We start from the raw sequence: 17,469 nt of genomic DNA, 5'->3' as shown, positions 1-17,469 counted from the left end.
GTTGTGAGGAAGCCCAGGCCACTGGAGAGATCACTGTTTGAAAACATAGGTTTTAGGCTGGTGGCAGAGGCTGCAGTGAGCTGAGATCACACCATTGCACTCCATCCTGGGCAACAAGAGCAATTCCATCTCAAAAACAAACAAACGAACAAAAAGAAAATATAGGTTTTATTATTATTCAGGTATGAAGAGGCCAACAGGTCAAGAGATGACTGCCATTGAAAAGACAGATTAGGCGGCCGGGCGTGGTGGCTCACGCTTGTAATCCCAGCACTTTGGGAGGCCGAGGCGGGTGGATCACGAGGTCAGGAGATCGAGACCACGGTGAAACCCTGTCTCTACTAAAAATACAAAAAATTAGCCGGGCGTGGTGGCGGGCACCTGTAGTCCCAGCTACTCGGAGAGGCTGAGGCAGGAGAATGGCGTGAACCCGGGAGGCGGAGCTTGCAGTGAGCCGAGATTGCGCCACTGCACCCCAGCCTGGGCGACAGAGCGAGACTCCGTCTCAAAAAAAAAAAGAAAAGAAAAGACAGATTAGGCTGGGCGCAGTGGCTCATGCCTGTAAATCCCAGCACTTTGGGAGGCCAAGACAGGCAGATCACCTGAGGTCAGGAGTTCGAGACCAGCCTGGCCAACATGGTGAAACCTTCTCTCTACTAAAAATACAAAAATTAGCTAGGTGTGATGGTGCATCCCTGTAATCCCAGCTACTCGGGAGGCTGAGGCAGGAGAATCACTTGAACTCAGGAGGCGGAGGTACAGTGACCTGAGATTGCATCACTGCACCCCAGCCTCAGTGACACAGACACAGTGAGACTCTGTCCTAAAAGAAAAAAAGAAAAGATAGTTTGTTACTCACAGATCCAAGAGAAGGGGACACATCAAGTCATGCAGGAACCCATGCAGAAGCACCAGCTTGGTCAGGAACCTGAGGGAGAAAGGGAAACTATGGCAAAGGCCTTTAGTGTGGTTGCTACAAAAAGGAACAGGGTAAGCAGGTTCAGGATTAGCTAGTTTAAATAATTTTGGTGGGCTCTGAGGTGTAGGGGCTAGCCCCAGTTGTCTGGTACTTGGCCCCTGGGTGACTAGGGCAGGGGAATAGGGGCCTGTAATTGCTGGATAAAGGGGGTGGTTGGGAATGTGGGCACTGGATTGACTGGCTTGCATATGAAAGACACCCTCACAGGTCAGTTATTTGCTATCTCTAGGAATCTGCTATCAAAGGGGCAGTCCCTCCAAGGTCAACAAGTCCCCAAGATGCCAAAAACAAGTCCCCAATATGTCAAAACATCAGAGTACAGAAAATAAAAGACATGGTCAATACCATTTGTAGGTTTTCCAGCCAACAGCCCAAAGCCTCAGCCAACAGCCAGCACCAGCTGTGACATGAGGGAAAGTAAGCCTCCAGATCAGTCCAGATCCCACTTTCAAGCAGCCCAGGTGACCCTACAGAAAGCTAAGCCCACCAAGCCCTGCCTAAACTGCAGATTCATAAGCATATAAGTATTTTTTGATTTTGTAAAAGTCACTAAAATTGGGGGTAATTTTTTACATAAGTATAGTAACTTGAAAAATCTGAATGAACTAAGGCAAACAGATTCTTTGTCTCCCAGATTTAAACTGGGACTTATGAAAATTAGTGAGTTGCCAACAAGAGGACAAATGGTTAGACCCAAACTGAAGCAGTGATGAAAGATGCAGCTGAGTCACATTCATGACAAATGACTTGTCTGGAGTAACAGGAGTTCAGTCTGGAGTGGCCTTGCTCCTGAAAGACCCAGTTTCCTGAGGTCATCCCTGAGGCCTGCCAGGTGATTTAATAGTTTGAGCTGAGTTCCTGTGAGGCCTTGGATGGGCAGAGACTCCCACTCCAGGACCCTCATGCTGATCCTTCCCTGACGTGGTCTCCATTTCCTGCACCCAAGGGAGCCTCTCGCCTTTGGAAACATGGTACCCAGCCACAGCTTGGTGTGCAGTAAACAGGCGGGATGGGTGACAACCACCCTCCTTTTCTCTTACCAAGGGCCATCGGGGAGTCAGAAAGACACTAAATATTAACAAGCTGTGTGAACTCTCAAAGTCTAGTCAATTCCGTGTGCCTAGTATCCATTTCCCCAAAATATTTTTTGCTTTTGATATTTTAAAAATAATTTTTAATAGAATGTCCAGAAATTTTACTTCTTTGGTCCCGTCCCTAAACTCAGACCAGGACAGGGAACCCCTTCTGGTTTGCACCCATTCCAGAGCCTTCTGGCAACAAACCATCATCTGTGTGTTCTTGCCTAGAAAGGAAGGTCCAGAGAGAGGAGGCCACTTGCCTGTTGCCTCTTTCAGCTGAGATAGGGCCTCCTTCTCCACCCATCCCAGCCAGGCACTCAGGTGTGGATCACAGGGAGTGCCTCCCATGGCCATGGTGGGATCAGAGCCAGATGGGGTAGATGGGGACAGTTCATTGGGGTTAAGAGCCCCATTTAGGACTGTGGGTTGGCAGTGTGTGGGGGAGGGGAACAGTGTGCATCAGGGGCGCCTGAGTGTATGTTAGCGGCAACCAAAGAGGGCTGTGTGCAGGGCTGTGTGGCAGGGGAGGGGGAGGCGGGAGAGAGGGAAGGAGAGTGGAGTCAGGAGACTGACTAATTTACTGAGATTTTTTTTTTTTTTTTACCTCCTTGTATTTTTTTTGTTTTGTTTTGTTTTGTTTTTGGAGAAGGAGTCTCATTCAGTCGTCCAGGCTGGAGTGCAGTGGTGCAATCTCAGCTCACTGCAACCTCCGCCTCCCAAGTTCAAGCAATTCTCCTGCCTCAGCCTCCTGAGTAGCTGGAACTACAGGTGCACGCCGGTACACCCAGCTAATTTTTTGTATTTTAGTAGAGATGGGGTTCACTGTGTTGCCCAGGCTGATCTCAAACTCCTGAGCTCAGGAAATCCGCCTGTCTCGGCCTCCTGAAGTGCTAGGATTAAAGGCGTGAGCCACGGTGCCTGGCCACCTCCTTGTATTCTACCCTCCCACACCCTGACCCCTGTTCCAGAGGAGAGAGCCCAGCTCTCTCTCTACCCAGGCCTCTGGGAAGTTAGTGTGAAAAGTAGAAATTGCCTACAAATGCTCATCTGTGATCATGTTCATGAGGGAGGCTCTGAGAACCTTCCAAGACCAAGAGGGTAGGAGGCTGGGTTCCAGGGGAGCTGAAAGGGGAGGACAGTGCTTGTCAGGGCTGAGACCTGGAGGGCCAGAGCAGGAGGGAGGGAGGGAGAAACAGGCAGTGCCAATGTACAGAAACCAGCCTGGGCAGAGACAGCTTTGTCACGTGTGAGCCCAAGTACAAATGAGCATGTAGCTGCACATACCAAGGTGTGTGTCTGTGACCAGACCTGCCAGTGAAATATCTCCCTTACCCAGCCAAGGCACCACCCATGTGAATGGTGCCAGTGGGAGGTCTGCCATGGCAGCTGCCTGTCAAAGCTGATGCTGTAAAAGATGCGAGAGGGCAACTACCTTCCCAGAAGGGGCTACATACACACGCATATGGACTCCCTAATATACACACGTGTGCATGCAGTGATGCACATATGGGTTGGCCCTTCCTCTTTATCAGCAGGCAGCCTTGGGATGACAGGTGACATAGAATTCACACCACAGACTGTGGCCACGTCTAGGTCTGCTCACCTCAGCTCCAATACAGCCTGTGTAGGCACAGGCCAGGGAATAAAGGGGGTACCTGTGGCTGGGCCAGAGCCCAGGGCCTGGGGAGCCTGGCTGAGAGAGGCGATAGATGACAGCAGCCAAGCAAAAGTAACCTCCATCAGCCAGGCCACATGATACCTGCTAGCTGAGATATAGGGGAGTCATCCAAGGGACAATCCACGCAGGGGCTAAGTGTGGGGTTCCACCTCAAGGGGCTCAATGGCTTCAAAGTCACTAAATCAACTTGAGACTCTGTGACTCTCTGCCCTTTCAGGAGCCAAAGCCACTCCTGCTAGTGGGCTGAGGGCACACAGAGCTACCCTGCTCACTCTGCTCTGGGAGCTATTCTATTGTGATAGGGTTTCAGGGTAGGGCCTTGTCCTCCCCCAACCTGGGCTGTCAGAGAGGGCCCAAGCCTGAGGCCATGTCCCCTTTTTGCACCCAAACTCTCTGGATAAGGCAGGCCTGTAATTTTGGAGGTACAGAAGTGGTGGCAGGCATATCCCCCTCCAGGAAGGCTTCTTGGGTTTCTGGGTACGCTAAGAATGTTTCAGCTCATTCCCAAGGTCCTAGAGTCTATTTCAGATCAGGATGTGTCTTGTTGTCAAATTCCTCAAACATCTCCTGACCACCAGCTTTAGGCCAGATGTCCTTTTCTCTGTGTGCCCAGGACCCTGGTTGACTGCCCTTTTTTCCTTCACCAGTGGCTTGGATCCACTCTGCCTTTCATTTTCCTCCTCCAAGACTGGCTGCCAAGTGGGGCACATCGCTCCAGTTCCCCTGCTTTCTACCCTCTCCAGACAGGCACTCAGGCCTTCATATTCCTGAGGGCGTTCTTTTTTTTTCTCTTTTTTTTTTTTTTTTTTGAGATGGAGTCTCGCTCTGTCACCCAGGCTGGAGTGCAGTGGCACGATCTCGGCTTACTACAGCCTCCGTCTCCCAGGTTCAAGCGATTCTCCTGCCTCAGCCTCCCGAGTAGCTGGGATTACAGGCCTGCGCCATCAAGCCCAGCTAATTTTTGTAGTTTTAGTAGAGACACGGGTGTTTCACCACATTGGCCAGTCTGGTCTTGAACTCCTGATCTGCAATGATCTGCCCGCCTTGGCCTCCCAAAGTGCTGGGATTACAGGTGTGAGCCACCGCGCCCAGCCTCCTGAGGGCATTTCTGCCAATACTCTGGGGAAAACTGAACAAGAGTGCAAATCATGACAGGTAAGGTAAGAGACACGACTGAGCCCACTCTGACTGTGGTGTACACTGAGGAACTGGCAGGGAGAGAGGCCTTCCATATTCGGCTGGGCTCAGGAAAAGGACCACACAACATTGTGGCCACCAGGGGGCGAGCTGCACCTGCTGGACAACTGACCCGTTTGAAAGCGTTATTCTTGGGAGTGAAGTGTCTTTAGATGGGAAGGATGCTGTCCCCAGGTCCCACCTGGGGACAAGTAGAGAACATCCCTGGGGACAAGGGTAGAGGTAGAAGATGGCTAGGAAGCCCCAGGTGGACATAGACATTTGATTGGAAGAATCCATGTGTGATGGGGGAGAGTGGGTCTTGGTAAGAAAGGATCAGGATGTTGAGGAAGCGTGGGAGTTATGGGTGTTGAACGCAGAAGGATGAGCTTTTGGGACTCCTTAGGGATAGTGTCCTGGAACAAGCTGAGTGGGGCATACAGGGTGTCTTGAGGTGTAAGGATGTCCTCTGCCTTTCCTAACACCTTGATCATCCCGGTTATGGGGAAAAGTAGTAGCTGGAGGTCACACCCTTCCCCTAGAGATCTCTACCTCCTTGCTTCAGATGCTACTCGCAGGCCACTCCAGCCCAGGCATGTAACTGTGGTTTGATTACAGGAGCCAGTAGAGCCCCCACTGTTGCTTAAGCTGGTCTGAGTTTTGACTTTAACCTTCAGATCTTAACTAGTTTCTGAACTGGTGCCTGTTCCTTGCTCAAGAAGTCTCAGTGGCTCCAGATTACCCTTAGGTTAAATTTCAAACTCAACCTGGTCTTCAGGACCTCCACCTCTTCCTCCATCATTATGTCCTACTTCTCCTCAAATACAGCCTTCTCTGTGGAGATTGTAGATAAAAAAGTCCTCTCATCCAGGAACTGAAGGCTCTGGAAATGACACTGTTAGCATCATCTCCTCTGTGGGGACTCCCTGGAGAATAAATCAGTTCTACTCTGTGCCACCCTCTGATTGCTCTTCTGCCTCCTCCATTAGGCTGTGAGCCCCTTAAGGGTATTTTGTCCACTGCATGTGGCCCTAGCCTGGCACAATAAGGGCACCCAATACATACTTGGTGTGGGAGTGGTTTGGCCTGCCTAGGCTAGCACAGGGCTCTTTGGAACTGATTTCAGACTCTGGGCCTGGTTTCCAGTAGGACAGAAGGGCTGCTGCCTGGAGGAACCTCATCTAGGTCCCAAGGTGACCCCAAGGGAGAGACCTGTGGGTGGGCTCAGGTTCATATCCACTTTACTAACCACCACGAATCTCTGCCCACATCCAACTTCCACTTCTTTCCCAATAGGACACTTACCACCCTCAGGCCCAGCTCCTGAAAGAAAGGGCTGGGAAGACTGAGCTAGAGACATGTGAAGCTAGGCTAGACTCAGAAAGAGACAGAGACATAGAAAAATACCTGAGACAGAGAGCAAGAGACAGAGTCTGAGTAACAGACACACAAAACTTGAGACTGAGATGCCCACAAAGAGGAGAAAAAGCAGACCAAGAAACAGTGCCTGCTGGAGAGATTCAAAGGTGGAGAGCAGGGCAGGGGCAACCTGCGAATGATGGAGGCAGAGAGCATTGCAAAGCGCCCTCAAATTTGTCTGGGCCCACAAGACAGAAACTTGGAGGCCATTTCCTCCTTGCTCATCCCTCACTCCTCAAGCTCAAGCAGTAGGCAAGACTTGTCCAACCTCCTTCCAAAATGTATCTGGAATCTGTCTAGCCCCCTTAATTCCCACAACTACCATCATCCTCTTTCTGTATTAATGCAATATCTTCTGTAGGTCTCCCTGCCTCTTGCACTACCTCAGCAGAAATATTCTAAACACATATCTGATTATGTCATTCCCACAGCCCCCCAAATAAAGCCTGGATGCTTTTCCTGCTTTACAAGGCTTTGCTTGATCTGAGAGCTACCCAGCAGCAGCGTCCAAAGTCCCAGCCATTGCAGAGCTTTCCAGAACATGTTCTATCCCTCGCCTGTAGGCCTGGAACATGCTGCCGCTCCTTCTAGCTGAACACCCATCTGTGATGTCCACTCCCCAGTTCCCCTTTCCTCAAATCACCATCTCACTTTGATCTCAATGCTCACTGTTCCTTCCTCAGGGGCAGCCTCTTTCTGGCCTCACTCCTCACTCTTGCACTCACAGAGCAGTGTCACCCCTATGCGCCACCTGAGTCCAACTCCAACCACCTCCTCCTGGGGCTCTACCAGAGACTCCAGGCTAGGGTGCCCTGGGCAATTCCTTCCATCTTCCTATCTGCTCCTGTCCTTGGTCCCTTGGGGCTGGGTTCATCAGCCCTAGCCTCATGTCCCCCTACCCTTGGTATCCCAATCTTTACCCCCTCACTCTGTGTAGCACCTTCATTCTAGGGTCATGGTCCTTTCTACATGTCTCATTTGTATGTTTGAAAAAAAAGTCTAGGCTGTGCATGGTGGGGCACACCTGTAATCCCAGCACTTTGGGAGGCAGAGGGGGTGGATCACTTGATGTCAGGAGTTTGAGACCAGCCTGGCCAACATGGTGAAACCCCATCTCTGCTAAAAATACAAAAATCAGCTGAGTGTGCTGGTGCGTGCCCGTAATCCCAGCTACTCAGGGGGCTGAGGCAGGAGAATCCCTTGAACCCGGGAGGTGGGGGTTGCAGTGAGCCGAGATTGCACCACTGCACTCCAGCCTGGGCAACAGAGGAAGACTCCATCTCAAAAAACAAACAAACAAACAAACAAACAACCCAAAACCTAATCCATTAGTTTCCTATTAAAAGAATTATATGTAAATAAAAATTAAAGAAAAATATTAAACCTGTTCTTGTACAGGTGGTACAAGGACACTGTATGATGGGAATCTGGGAAACGTGACTTCAACCAACACTTTGGTGCTCTGTCTAGGTCCCCTTGGGACCCTTTCACTGTTTCTGGACGTCCCCCACTGGGGCTTGATGTGCTCTGGCCTCCCATGGCTGGCACCTGTCCTCAGGTCATTGGGGCTGTTTTGCTCCTATTCCCAGAGAGCCCCAGAGTGCCCAGGGGTTTAAGGCCCCTAGGGACAGCCTTTGGCTATGACTGACTGACTTGTGTGAGAGTATGATAACTCAACTCCCTACTTGTCATTTTAGATAACTCTGAGATCCCCAGTGTATACAGCAGAAACTTGCATATAGAATATGCACTCAATAAATGTTTGTTGAATGAATATAGCCAAATTAATCAATCTAATCCTGGCAATTTCTTAAGTTTTTGTCACTCTTAGGCCTTTCCCATCCAAGATCAAAAAGCACTTACCCAAATTTGTTCTGGTTTATGTTTTTTATATTTAATTATTCAATCTATCTTGAATACGCTGTAAGGACTGGGATAAAGATATATTTTTTCCTCACGGATAGGCACTCGTCCCAACAATTTTTGAATCTTTCTTTCATGTGTAAAACCAAAATACTGTGTTATCTAAGACTGTTTCAGTAAGGTATTATGCAATCACTTATAATAGTAGTAACAGCAATTATGTCACCACATAAGAAAATGCTAACCTTATAATTTTAAACATGGTTTTTTTATAGCTACATAAAATTATGTCAGCATATGGGCAAGGACAGGGAGAAATGGAGGAAATTAGAGATGGACTAAGGGATGGTGATAGGGCTATAGGTGATACTTGTCTTTGATTCCATTAATATTGATAAAATAATAAATCAAAGAGCATAATTGAGGGGAACAAGGACTTAAAAGATAGCAAGTTGTTTTCTTGCTTGAGCTTGAAAGACTTGAGAGAAGGTAAGGGGTTTTTTTTCAAGGTGATCTCAGGAACCTGAGGATGGTGGGGGAGGCAGGTAATGGAAAACTGTTACTGGAGGGTCCTGGGGAGTCATTGCTACAAAAGAGGCCAAACAAGAAAGACTCTATATATGAAAATGACTTCCTCCAGCCCTGTACCACTGAGCTCTGAGCTTCCCAGCCTTCACTAAGTGAAAAGAAGCTCTGGAAGTACCTCCCACCTCCCAAATAAGTGATCCAGCCCTCAAGCATGTGAATCAGTGACTCCAAATGTTTCCATCACCTTGCCTTCGCTGATGGACTATTTGGGATGCTTCATCAACCAGGCAGCAGAGATGCCAATCTTTGTGGTTATGACCAAAAATTGTAGAACCATATCCCCAGGCCCTCCCCACTCAGCAATCTCTGGAAGATCCTTCTCTGACCCCTTAGAATTCAGATGTCTTTTTATTTTCTTTTTTATTTTTCTTCTTTATTTTAGAAAATTGAGTTCACCAGGTCCCAGGCCAGCCACACCCTCATAACAAATGTGAAGAGCATTAGAAGTTAGAACAAGGGAAATGCTGGATGCCATGGGGCCCTAATGTGGTCTGTACTTGGGAGGATTAAGAAGGGCATGCCCTGGAGCCTGGGCTATTACACTAGGGCTTGCCTTCCTGACTAAAAGGGCACTTCTTCAACTATCATGGATCTACCCCATGAGGTGATTCACGGGGGTCCCAAAGGTGCCCTTGGAAAAGCAGCTACTCACATGTGAGCACGCCCCAAGGGCAACTGGCACCTGGTCCCGCCCACACACACAGAGCCAGAAGGCCAGTGGAGGTCCTGGATTTGGAGCAGAACGCCCACTTCTTGCCTACCAACTAACTTTTACAGCAGCTCCCCTGGAGTGCCTTCCTACCTGCCTCGGCCGCAGGAGCCCTGTCCCAGGACTGTCTCCCACACCTGGACCCTCATGGGGCTCCTACAGGTACAGAGACCACCAATGTCTGCAGGCTGACCACAGGCCAAAAGGCTCTTCCGGCAGTGTCCTTTAATACTTTGGAGAGGCTCCCCGGTTCCCCCCGTGAGCACGGGACCTGACTGCATCCAGCTCCAGGATCCAGGAGATGTGGGGAAGTGAGAAAGATCCTGTTTGGCCTCGCCTGCTGGAAGCCACAGAGGAGCTGGACATGCCCGCAAGGCCTGAAGTGCGCGCGCAACCTAGCAGGCGATGGCAAACAGCTCTTCGCCTCAGGCCGCCCGCTGAACCCTGCCCACCGACGTCGCGCCCTTTAGGCCCTCCCAGGCCATCCTGATTGGTGGAGAGCGCGCGCGAGAGCCCCTGCCCCGCCCCTGAGCCCGCCCTCCTGCGGTACTACCCCGCCCCCCGACTTACTGGGCTGCCGAGTGTGGCCTGCAAATTGGAAGCCGAGGACGTGGGCGCCCAAGGGCCCCGACGCTCCCAGGCTGAGGGGACACTTTGTCGTATCTCCCACGCTCTGGCGGTCATCCTAGGCCTGACAGTGGCCAGCTGCCTTGCACAAGCACAGTCCCTGCCGGGCTCGGTCTGCCACCAGCGCCTTCCGCTCTTCTGCCCTGGACGGACTCCCCTGGTCCCCTTGCTGCACAGCACCCGAAAATGCCCACTGCCCAGGCCCCTCTCAGTTACGACACCCTCACGTGCAGGAGGTTGGTCCTTCAGGACCCGCCGGCCCTCACGCGGGCTCTGGGGCCGAATGCTGATGCGAGTCCCGCCAGCATCCGCACGACCTGAGCCTCTGGCCCGGTCCGCAGACCCCCTCTCTGCACAGATCACTCCCGATCCCGCTCACCCCTGGGACCCCTCAAAAGCCGGGGAGCGCAGCCCTGGGCCTCTCCGAACCTTCCCCACGCTCCCCGGCCTCCATCACAGCAGCGCCGCGCCCGGGCCTGGGCCCCTCTGCGGGTCGTCTGGGTGTCACTACCGCTCCTGGGCAGCCCCCACTTCTGCACACCGCTTCCCTCCGCACTCATGTCCCAGGCCCCTCGGTTCCCTCGCCGGGACTCCCCTCGCCCAGCACCTTCCCGAGACACCCTCACAGCACCTCCGCCCAGCACTTCCCGCGCCTCCTCGCGGTAAATATCCCTCCTCGCGCCCCCTTCCTCGCTCCTGCCTCCATGCCATGCCCCCTCGGCCCCCGGGCTCCCACACTGCACCCTGCAGAATCCTGCCAGTGCCCCCCGCGGGCCCCCGCGAATCCCCCCGCTCCCCTCACCCACCCATCTGCCTCAGACTCCTCCCCACATCTCTCACACCCCAGGCCTCTCACCTCACTCATTCTGCCAGGCCCCCCTGACACCCCTCACTTCTACCCCCCCGAGCCCCTCTGCCGTCCGCTAGACCCCGAGCCCCTCACCCCACTCAACTGCCCCGGGACCCCGCGCGCGCGGCGCCCCCTCCCGCCCTCCACTCACCCCGTGTCGGCCCCGCTCCCCTCTCCCCCACCAGGCGAGCAGGCGAGCGGGCAGAGCCTGCGGCGGAGGCCGGTCCCCGGGCCGGGACACACCCACCCGCCCGCCCTTCTTCTTTCCCTCCCTTCCTTTCTCCTTCCCTCCCTCTCTCCCGCCCTCCCGCCCGCGCTCGTTCCTTCCCCCTCGCCCGCCCGCTCCCGCTTCCAGCGGCGCCGGGCCTCCCGCTCCGCCTCCCCGTGCGCGGCTCTCCCGGGCGCGGCTCCGGGGTTCATGGTGACGAGGCAGCGGCCGCTCGAGCCCAGCGGCGGCGGCGGCGGGAGCTGGGGCGCGGGCCCGGGCCGCCTCTCCCAGAGCGCGGGGCCGGGCGGCGGGCGCGCCCAGGCGGCGGCTGCGAGCGCCCCCCCCCCCCGCGCCGCGCCCCCGCGCGCTTGGCTTGCGGGGGGCCGGGCCTGCGGGCGGCCGCCGAGCCGCGCACCCATGGACGGCCCGGCCATCATCACCCAGGTGACCAACCCCAAGGAGGACGAGGGCCGGTTGCCGGGCGCGGGCGAGAAAGGTGAGGAGGGGTGCAGGCTGTCGCGGGCCGGGGGCGAGCGCACACCCCGCGCCGCTGGAGTTCACTGCCGGGCGCCGGCATGGGCCTGGGGGAGGGGTGCACAGGGCCCGGAGGGTGCGTGGGTGTGGGGTGCGCCCGGAGGAGAGCGAGGCTGCCAGAGTGCGTGTGCCGACCGAGCCAGTGTGAGTGTGCAGGGGCTGGCGGAGAGACTGGGAGCGAGTGTGTGTGCATCTAACCGGGAGGTTGTGAGTTTGTGTGCGCGCACGCCCGCAGAGAAGTTGTGAGCCTGTGTATGCACCTAACACAGAGGTTCTAAGTGTGTGCACTTGTATATGTGTGTGCACACGCGGACAGAACGATTGTAAGGATGTGTGTGCATCTCACAGAGAGGTTGTGAGATTGTAAGGGTTTGCGCACCTAACGGAGACGTTGTGAGTGCTTTTTTTCCTGACAGGCTGTGAGTTTGTGTTGTGTGTATTAGAGGTTTGTATGGGTCTGACTGAGGGGTTGTGGAATGTGTGTGCGTGAGCATGAGCCTGGAGAGGTTCTGTGTCTGTTCACTCCTGACAGAGTTTGTGAGTGTGTATGATTGTGTGACTACACCACCCAACTGGCAGATTGAATGTGTTATATACCTCTACTGGGAGGGGGTGTGTGTGTGTAAATTGCATACAATGAGGCTGTGTGCATCAGTGCACCTAACCACGAACCTGTGTGTACAGATGTGTGTGCCTTCCTGTGTATCAGACAATGAGGCCATGTGTCTCGGTGTGTTTAGTTGGTTGTGCAAGTGCTGGAGTCTGGGGGGGAGAAGAGGCAGTTTCGAGCCATCCCCCCTTTCTCCCTTCTCCACTCTTTGCCATCTCCGGGCCACCAGCATGTTGGGAGGACTTACAAGGCCTGGCCCTTCCGGGGCCCTTTTAGGACCCAGCTTTAAAGGGCACTTGTGGAGCCCTTATGGTGCCAGGAGTGTCCCCTCCCAGAGAGCTGGCCAGGGGCTCAGCCAGCACTATGCTTCTGTGCCTGGTTTGACTTTGGCACATTTTGACCTCAGCCCCCCCATTCTGTTTCCTTTTTGTCCTTTCCCTTGGTGTCTGTGTTCCCACTTAGAGGCTTGGCGTGTCCCCCTCTCTTGCATGCCTGGAGCTTTCTGTGCCTCTAGTGTGTTGGGACTTGGACAGACTGTTTTGAAGGGTCAAGGAATCTGGCTTCTTTTGTTCTGGTGACTAAAGCTTGCCTCATTCTCTTCCTGTCCTGCGTCTCGTGAACACCTGGACTGAGGTCAGGTGCAGCCCACCAGGACCTCTGACCCCTCTCCAGGCCGGAGCTGGCCACAGCCGGCTTTGGGGATGAGTCAGATTTCTTTCTAGGGGCTCCCACCTTTGCTGTGCCAGTGGGTGAGGTGTGCAGCCCCTGCTAGAAATCTGGGTGGGAGTAAGGGGAATATTCTGCCTCTCTTCAGGCAGAGGTCACTGGGCAAGCCCGTCAGAAAAATGGAAGGAACCAGCAGGTACCCTCAGGCTGGACATTTGTCAACCTGTTTGCAGTTTCGTAGACCACAAACATTGTATGTGTCTGCAGACTGGATTTCTTTTATGTAAAATAAAGAATTCAAACTCTCTCAGGCATTTTTCTATGCCTTTCAGATGGTCTAAAAAATTCTGCAAGAGAGTGCTCCAGGTAAATCCCCATATTTCTCTGGGACCCAAGTGGGCAGCTGCTTGGTGATCTGGACTTCCTGCCATAGGGGCGGGCTGTTAGTTCTTGGAGCCCTGGCTGGGTGTGTGCCCTCAGGGAGCGTTTGGTTGGAGGCATCAAGGAGGTTTGCTGCCTGTGTTCCTTACCAGCTGTGGATTGAATGCTTTGTGTGATGCTTTGCCAGAGAGAATCCACAGCTCTTTGAGGAGAGGTGTGGCACAAAGCAGGGAAATATTTGTCAGAGCCTCAAACCTGCTGCCCGCCACCTGACTCCAGGAGCAGGAGCAGGAGCAGGAGCTCTGCCAACTTTCCCTTTTCCTCTAGCTGCTAGGATTTTTAAAACAAAGAATCAATCTAGCCAAAATCCAAACCATGTACAAATACTCCAGGATAGTGCTTGTTCTATTCAACTTGTTTACATTACTTTTCATGACAATCTTTTATTATCTTTAGCAGCCTTTTTTGTTTGCCAGTGTCAGATTGGTTGTTTGTTAACCGATTAGAGGAATTCTTTACCTGCAGCCCTGGGGTGGGGTGGTTGGCTAGTAGGTCCTTCTTGCTGAAGCATTGAAATCCTACTCAATTTAGTTCTTCACTTTAAAAAATGGAAATAATTTTGGTTACCTATAATGTGGCAATAAACTCTAGAGCCAAATGTTAGGACAGTTTCTTCAGATTTATAAACCTGTAAACCGGTTCAGCAATGTTTCTAGCTTAAGCGTGTTGATATATTCAGATGGGCACATACAATTATGTAAAATACATTTTTACAAAATTTTATATTATGTAAAAATGTATTTTATATAATTTTATTTTGAGATAAACAATTATTTTGTTTTAAAAATATTAGGCCTGGAATATTTTAAGTTTTATAATAGGAAAGAAACTATTGCTTTTACATGTTTACTTTCATCATTTATTCTGTAAAATAGGAATAGTAATGCCTACCTCTGGGGTGTGACCTGAGGGTTCAAAGAGATGATGTACATTAAAGACTCTGCCTCGTTCACCAGTGTGTCATGATTCCATAAATCTTTCTTTAGATACAGATTTACAAAGGAAGTACTAAGCATGGGCTGTGGTGTTTTGCACCAAGTTGAATTACTTCTTGACACATTGCCACGTGGTGGTGCACAACTCAGAGATGACTGTCACTGTCAGCCTGGCCTGTCACAGAATGCTCATATCTTACATTTGTGTTTGATTTGGTTGATAATGTCAAGATAAAGAGACAAATTTCCCAGTAAGTTTAACTCAGCCTACTTTGCAATCTGGAAATTTCCTCTTACACATTAATAAGAAAATGTCCAACAGTACAGTAGAAAAGTGGACAAGAGTTAGGAACAAGAAAGTCATAGAGGAAGAAATCTGAATGGCCAATAAATACATGAAATGGTGCTCTACTTCATGTGAAACCTTTTCATGCATCAGCTTGGTTAAACATTTAAATGACTGCCGATGTTCAAAGTAGACAAAGGTTTGGAAAATGACTTAATAGACTTTTGTGAGAGAATAAAGTGAGTACAGAGTTTTTAGAGAGTAATTTAATACTGAATCAGGAACACATTTGGCTGCAAGTAACAGAAAACCAGATTTACTGCAGCTTAAACCAATAGGAGTTTATTCTTCCCACATAATAAGCTGTCTGAGGTAGGCTGCTGATAGCTTTGTCAGCAATTCATTGATACCAGGGCCAACATCATAGTGATTCTCCTGGTTTTCCCTCATGTTTTTTTTTTTTTTTTTTTTTTTTTTTTGAGACGGAGTCTTGCTCTGTTGCCCAGGCTGGAGTGCAGTGGCGCAATCTCGGCTCACTGCAAGCTCCGCCTCCCGGGTTCATGCCATTCTCCTGCCTCAGCCTCTCCGAGTAGCTGGGACTACAGGCGCCCGCCACCACGCCCGGCTAATTTTTTGTATTTTTAGTAGAGACGGGGTTTCACCGTGGTCTCGATCTCCCGACCTCGTGATCCGCCCGCCTCGGCCTCCCAAAGTGCTGGGATTACAAGCGTGAGCCTCCGCGCCCGGCCGTTCCCTCATGTTATAGCATGGCTGCCACCCCTCCAAACACCACAGCCACCTTTAGGGCAGGAAAAAGAGTGCCAGTCTTGTGTCTTCCTTTTACCTGGAAAGCAGAAATGCAAAAACATTCCTAGGGACCACCCAGAAAACTTTGCTGATGTTAAATTGGCCAGAACCAGGCCACATGGCCACCCTTTGCTGCAAACAGAGTGAGGAAAGTGAGTTTCCAGCTTTTCCAGCCTTTCCTGTGGGAGGCAGGAGGGGAGAAGATTGAAAATAGGTGGGAACAGGTATTGGTTCAGCCAAACAGCAGTATTGACCACACATTGAAAGCTCCTGTTCTACTTCTGAGTTTCTGTTCTAGAGAAATAACCTCATTTGTGCTCAAAGAAACATGTACAAGGATTTTCACTTAACGGCTACATTGCTTGCAATAGCAAGTATTAGAACCATCCTAAGTGTCGGTAGGTGAATGGTTAGGCTGTGATACATCAATAGCAGAATACTGTGAGGCAGTTGAAAAGAATGAGCTAAATTAAATCTAAACATACAGATATGTGAATTTTCAAGACATTTTAAAGCAGGAAAAATTTTGAAGAACAGTATAAACAGTATGGTTCCTACCTTTGTAAAAAAAAATCACACATACACACACACAACTGTGTATTTGTTTAGAAATACAGAAAAAGTAATATGGAAGGAAATAAGCTGACAACAAATATTCCTCTGGGAGAGGACTGGACAACAAAGATTCCTCTAGGGAGAGGAGACTTTGCCTTTTCTTTAAATATTAATGAAATATACTCATTTTACAGATGAAATTTTTTAACTAAAAAAAGAAATTTCCCATAGCTCTTTGAAGGGAAAGAAATAATTTGAGGGAATTGAACAATAATAAAACAAAAAAAACTCAATTAGTATGCAGTATTAGCAAGAACATATCAATGATATCTAAACAGTTAATTGTTTTGTAAGCTAATATGTGTCCTTGATGAGATTTCTGCAGGAAAATTTGTTTGGGCAGATATTTTGGCCTAAGGTGCTAGATGTGTTTCCTTTAGATGTTTGTAATACTCAGTGTTGACTCAGAAACTTTAAGCTTTGGGCTGCTGACAAAATTATAGCAAAGAGAAGACTTTTGAAAGCAATAATTATTTCAGATGACAGAAGCAGATTTGTAGTAGATTCAGATTGATTAACTTTTTTATATTAAACTTTTTATTTGGAGATAACTGTAAATTTACATGCAGTTTTAAGAAGTCACAGAGACTTTCTATGCCCTCTACCCAGTTTCTCTTATTACTGACATCTTGTAAAACTGTATAGTATCACATCAGGATGTTGACATTGATATAGTCAAGGTACAGAAAAAATTTCATCACTAGGTGGATCCCTCCTGTTGCCCTTCAGAGTCACACTGCTTCCCTCCCATGCCCACCCTGCTCCTTAGCCCACTGGTGACCACTAATCCACTCTACATTTCTAAAATTTTATCTTTTTAGGAACATTATCTAAATGGAATCAAACAGTATGTGATCTTTTGGAATTGCTTTTTTTCACTCAACATAATTATCTGGAGATTAATCCAGGTTGTTCCTTGTATTAATCTTTTTTAAAAAATTGCTCAATTGTATTCCATGACATGGATATACCACAGTTTGTTTAACCATTCACACTTTGAATGATGTGTACATTGTTTCTAGATTTTGAGTATTATGAATAAAGCTGCAATAAACATTGGTATACATGTTTTTGTTTGAACCTAAGTCTTCATTTCTCTGGGATAAATGCCCAGTGTGCAATTGCTGGATCATATGGTAGTTGCATGTTTACTTTTTAAAGAAACTGCCAAACTGTTTTCTTGAGTAAATGTAGCATTTTACATACCCACCAGCAATGTATAAGTGATCCAGTTTCTCTGCATCCTCACCAGCATTTGGTGTTGTCACTGTTTTTAAAAATTTTTATTTTGAAATAATTATAGACTCGAAAGAAGTTGCAAAAATAATACAGAGAGGTCCCCTGTACCCATCACCTAGTGTCCCCTAATGCTAACATCTTATATAATTGTATATTTCAT

General features: G+C 49.9%; 2 protein-coding genes across 4 annotated transcripts in view; one reads left to right on the top strand and one right to left on the bottom strand.

The window, feature by feature from the left end:
• Window positions 1–260: 260 nt before the first annotated feature.
• LOC131384054 (uncharacterized) lies at window positions 261–11,388 on the bottom strand. Its single transcript, XM_058442811.1, has 4 exons — window positions 11,304–11,388; window positions 10,576–10,872; window positions 10,062–10,492; window positions 261–823 (listed from the first exon to the last, which is right to left on the bottom strand). The coding sequence occupies exons 1-4, from the start codon at window positions 11,386–11,388 to the stop codon at window positions 794–796; spliced, it is 843 nt and encodes a 280-aa protein (XP_058298794.1). The 3' UTR covers window positions 261–793.
• Window positions 11,291–17,469, top strand: part of CTDSPL (CTD small phosphatase like) — a 129,994-nt gene continuing 123,815 nt past the window's right edge. For 2 of the 3 annotated variants that reach the window (XM_032162083.2, XM_032162082.2), the window contains exon 1: window positions 11,291–11,672. In XM_032162083.2, the coding sequence (XP_032017974.1) occupies window positions 11,387–11,672 (286 nt within the window). In that variant the 5' untranslated portion in view covers window positions 11,291–11,386. The remainder of the gene's footprint in view (window positions 11,673–17,469) is intronic. The other variant, XM_058442453.1, reaches the window with a different exon arrangement.

The sequence above is a fragment of the Hylobates moloch genome, unplaced genomic scaffold (genome assembly GCF_009828535.3).
Source record: "Hylobates moloch isolate HMO894 unplaced genomic scaffold, HMol_V3 SCAFFOLD_8, whole genome shotgun sequence".
NCBI lineage: Eukaryota > Metazoa > Chordata > Mammalia > Primates > Hylobatidae > Hylobates > Hylobates moloch.
Note: the sequence above shows the minus strand (reverse complement) of the source record. Positions and strands in the feature narration are given on the sequence as shown.